The sequence below is a fragment of the Kryptolebias marmoratus genome, linkage group LG3, assembly GCF_001649575.2.
Source record: "Kryptolebias marmoratus isolate JLee-2015 linkage group LG3, ASM164957v2, whole genome shotgun sequence".
Lineage (NCBI taxonomy): Eukaryota > Metazoa > Chordata > Actinopteri > Cyprinodontiformes > Rivulidae > Kryptolebias > Kryptolebias marmoratus.
The window spans coordinates 29,675,269-29,679,957 of record NC_051432.1 but is presented as its reverse complement, the minus strand read 5'-3'; the positions used below and the strand labels follow the sequence as shown (position 1 = coordinate 29,679,957).

At 48.8% G+C, this 4,689-nt stretch overlaps 1 protein-coding gene across 1 annotated transcript in view; it reads left to right on the top strand.

Moving 5' to 3' along the window:
• LOC108250451 (glycine receptor subunit alpha-1) overlaps positions 1-4,689 on the top strand; it is a 20,160-nt gene that overhangs the window by 8,233 nt on the left and 7,238 nt on the right. The window contains exons 2-3 of the mRNA XM_037974647.1: positions 2,428-2,558; positions 3,272-3,359. Coding sequence (XP_037830575.1) covers positions 2,428-2,558; positions 3,272-3,359 — 219 coding nt within the window. The remainder of the gene's footprint in view (positions 1-2,427; positions 2,559-3,271; positions 3,360-4,689) is intronic.

Genomic DNA, 4,689 nt, shown 5'->3' with positions numbered 1-4,689 from the left:
CTGTTATTGATGGTTCTGTCTCTGATGGTTCTGTCTCTGGTTCTGTCTCTGGTTCTGTCTCTGATGGTTCTGTCTCTGGTTCTGTCTCTGATGGTTCTGTTATTGATGGTTCTGTCTCTGATGGTTCTGTCTCTGGTTCTGTCTCTGGTTCTGTCTCTGATGGTTCTATTTCAGCACCAACAAGAAGCTGAATCCTTAAATAAAAACTATAAGAACGTTTGAATAGAACTCAGAGGAACCGAAGCAGATTCTGGCCTTAGGAGGAAACAGGAACACGTTTTATTTATTTCATCTTTTTGTCCAATTTGTGTCCTCGTCTCGTCAGCAGAACCTCGGTAATCTTCTCAGAAACTTTAGGATTTATGTCCTCGGGTTCCTGCAGTTTTACAGACGTTCTGCTGTTCTCTGCAGGACACAGAAGTGAAATAAATGTATTCAGCTGCTCTCTTTAATGTGGTCGTGTCTGAGAGCAGCAGTTCCACATGAGAAGCTCGTCCATTATTCATCAGACATTTCTGCGTCGCTTCTTTTCCAGTCAGAGGAGGAAACAAGACAAGAAAGGTCAGATTTCAGCCCACAGAGCAGCTGGAAGTCCAGTCCACATGGTTCTGTGGACCGGTCCTCTCAGGTTCAGGGTTCCGGGCGGACCCTCGCAGGGACAGCTTCCTGACGGAGGGACCCGTTTCTCGCTGTCCTCTGAAAGCCACAGCCTGAGTCGGGGTTTCGGGTCCCTTTCAGGTGGAAGTGGACCTAAGAGCCGTTCCTTCAGGACGAATGAAGCTTCTCGTCACAAACGGTTTCATGGACATGACGGTGATTTTTGTTGGCTGCTGCAGACACAGATCTGAACCCAGAGAAAGCCTGAAGGGTTCTGCAGAGACTCGCAGAGCCAACAGATGATAAATCCTCAGAAATGATGTGACGAGTCGAGTCAACAAGGACAGGAATCTGCGAGGTTTAGGAACTCGGAGTAAAAAGGAGGATTGATCTGAACCTGAATGCTCAGAGACGGTTCTGCAGTTCCTCCTGGCTGTCGCCGGCGTGAGTCAAACTGTCCTCGTGTCCTCGTCTCAGGACCGACTCACACAGACAGCAGACAGAGAACCAGGAACCAGCTCCTCACTCGGGTTCCGGTGGTTCCTGATCGTTGGTTCTGGGATCCCAGCAGGATTTCGGTTCCACTGATGATGGGAAAGAAAAATATAATAAATATAAATAAAGTAGAAAAATAATAAACAACCAATCAAAGAGCTGGAAAGGTGAAACAGAGAAACATTAGAGGCTAAGATGGAGCTCACTGCACGGTCTGACCTTCAGGGTGACGCTGTCTGAAATGTTTCTTCCTGTAAATAATCTTCCTCTCTGTAGACCGGTGGACTCTAAATGACCTTTGACCCTTCCCAGGTTGGTTCTCTGAGGTCATTGCTGATGTCGTTCCGCCCTGGCGTTGTGTTCACACACCTGCAGAACCTCCTGCTGATCGGTTCCTCAGCAGCCAGGTGGAACCTTTGGTTCTGTTTATTAAATAACGACTCGGTGGAACCTGAGGTCGGATGTGGTTCCGTTAGAACCTGAGAGGTCCAGATCAGTTGGTTCGGTTCTGATATGTGAAACTCAGGAGGCTGCAGACGGAACGTCTCAGCCGATCTGATGATCTCAGACCTCAGTTCTCCCTGAACGTGTTTCTCTCGGTGTTTAAGGTCAGTTTTACGAACCGGAGCTCAGACGGGTTTTCTCCTCTGTTACATCATCATGAACTTTATTTGACTTCATGGTTTTTTTAAATTTCGTCCTGCAGCTGTCACTCCTCGCCTGGTTTCACAGGAATGAGCTGGGTTGTGTGTGTTTCTGCTCAGAGGAGGTTAACGACGGAATCAGACGGGTGAACCACGCGTCTCCGGCCTGTCGAGGGTTAAATCCCGCCGGCTGAACCGGAGCTGCTTCCAAATGTCAGCGGAAAGGTCGACGGTCCGGAACCAGCAGAGGAGGCTTTATGTTGACATTTAGAGGCTGCTACTGCTACCCTGCTGCTGCTGAAGTGAGCTGCAGTTCAGATGAAGTCAGGAGATCAAAGAGGAACCGTACCGGTTCTGATCCGGACCTGCAGCCGTGGAGCATCTGCAGAATTTATTTTATTTTATCTTTAAACCTTATTTCCTTCCAGCATGAGGCCGATTTAAAGTCCTGAAACCTTCAGGAGGTTCTAATTTACAGATCATTATTTGGATGTTTTTTATTCTTATTTCAGTCTTTTTAAATCTTTATCTTTTACATTTTAGGCCTTTTATGACCTTTAACCTTTTTACCACTTCAGAGAACTCTGAGCTCCTCTCACCTGTTTCCCCCCGGGAACAACAAACCGACAGACGATCAGGAGAACGATCAGGAGAACGGACCTGATCTTTGCTGCTTTTGTCTCTGTCACAGCGTGAGTCTCTGTAAGGAGATGGACAGTCCCGCGAGGACTCGGCACGCCCCGATGTCTCCGTCTGACTTTCTGGACAAACTGATGGGCAGGACGTCCGGGTACGATGCTCGCATCCGACCCAACTTTAAAGGTGAGACAGCGTCAGCAAACAGGTGGTGGAAGTTAGGGACAGGTGTGACATGAAGGGACAGGTGGGACATGAAGGGACAGGTGGGACATGAAGGGACAGGTGGGACATGAAGGGACAGGTGTGACATGAAGGGACAGGTGGGACATGAAGGGACAGGTGGGACATGAAGGGACAGGTGTGACATGAAGGGACAGGTGGGACATGAAGGGACAGGTGGGACATGAAGGGACAGGTGGGATATGATGGGACAGGTGGGACATGAAGGGACAGGTGGGACATGAAGGGACAGGTGGGACGTGAAGGGACAGATGGGACATGAAGGGACAGATGGAACAAGTTCATAATTTACTGATTTTTGTTGTTTTAAAAATTACAAAAACTGAATTTCTTTGTTCAGAATTTAGAACAGATTATCTACAGAGAGACAGGGACAGGGACAGAGACAGAGATAGGGACAGAGACAGGGACAGACACAGAGACAGGGACAGAGACAGAGACAGGGACATGTAGATGTGTTGAAAATCTGGAGTTGGACGTCATGTAGGGACACATTGACGTCAGAAGACGTGTCCTCACCTTGTCTCACCTGGAAAGGACCTTCTCTTGTCCTCAGGCTGTAGAAAGGTTAAACCTGAACAGAACCCTGACCCGGAGCGAAGCGTCCTTCCTGTTCGTGTCGTGGTTCTGTCTGACCCGAGTGTTTCCTGCTGCAGGTCCTCCGGTCAACGTCTCCTGTAACATCTTCATCAACAGCTTCGGCTCCATCGCTGAGACCACCATGGTAAGAAACCTTAACCACCTGCAGCTTCTTCTCTCACAGACAGGAACCTGCTGAACACCACCAGGTTCTGTAGGAACATCTTCTGGGCTTCAGGACTCGGGTTCTGCTCCTGGACTCCTCAGATGTTTAAAGTCTTGACTGATGGACATCTGGGCCCAGAGAGACGGGTCTCCTTAATGCTTCAGAACAGAGACAGAAACAAAGATCTCCTCAGTGATTGGACGAGTTTTTCCAGGTTCATATTAACCTGGAAACCCAACGGTCAGGTGAACCCAGCAGAACCTCTGAGGTTCTGTAAATAAAACCAGCAGAACCTCAGAGAACCTCAGAGGTTCTGCTGGTTTTATTTCCAGTTTGGTCAAATTGACTTGATCCTGATAAAAAGACAGGAGGCAGCAGCTGATAAACGAGTGGTTCCACCTTACCTGCCCCACCACTGATGTGAGCGAACCGGGACGGGGTCAAAGGTCACCCAGGTCAGCCCAGTTCCCTAGAATCCAAACAGGAGCTCGGGTTTGTGGCTCTGCTGGTGCAGAGAAGTAAAAGCTGAAAGTGAGTGCAGATAATGATGGAGGGCAACAGACGGAGACAGAAATCAGAGGAGACAGACGAGTGGACAGGAATAGCAGATGTGCAGCGAAGACGTTTACCGACTCTGACAGCAAAGTGACACGAAGTCGTCGGGGCTGCGCGCGACGAGCTGCTCCCAACATGGAGACGTATCCAGAGTCAGGAGCCTCATTGACGTTAAACATTAAACATGATTATTAAAATATTGCCAGGGATTTCTCCCAGTTTCTCTCTCGTCCTGCTGTGGCGGTCACTTTCTGCGCTGCGGAGCTGTCGCAGCCTGTTAGAACCCGAGCGGAGGAACCGTTCTGACAGAGTTACGGCTCCATTTAACCATGACTCACCGAGCACGTCATGTTGGTTTATTAACTCCGATTATTTAGTTGGTTTTAGGCCAGAAAGGCCTGAAAAACCACAGATTTGAAAGAAGATTAAGGCTGTGGATTCCAGTTCAGATGAAGGAGGCAGAACGTTGTTTTTAGGTTCTGCCTGTTTTCTTTCCTGTAATCCCTGCAGCACCTGCAGCACCCGCTGTTCCTGCAGTTCCTGCTGTTTCTGTTTACCAAACAAACAAAAATACATCAAACCTGCGTCGATCAGAAACTCTGAGCTCTGACTTCTGAGAGCAAAACATCGAACAGCAGAGAAGAAATTCACCACAAACTGTCCCCGAAGAGTCCAACGAGTTCTAAACCCGATCCTGTTTGGACCCAGTCCTGTTAGGAGATCTAAACCCAGTCCTGTTTGGACCCGGTCCTGTTTGAACCCGGTCCTGTTTGG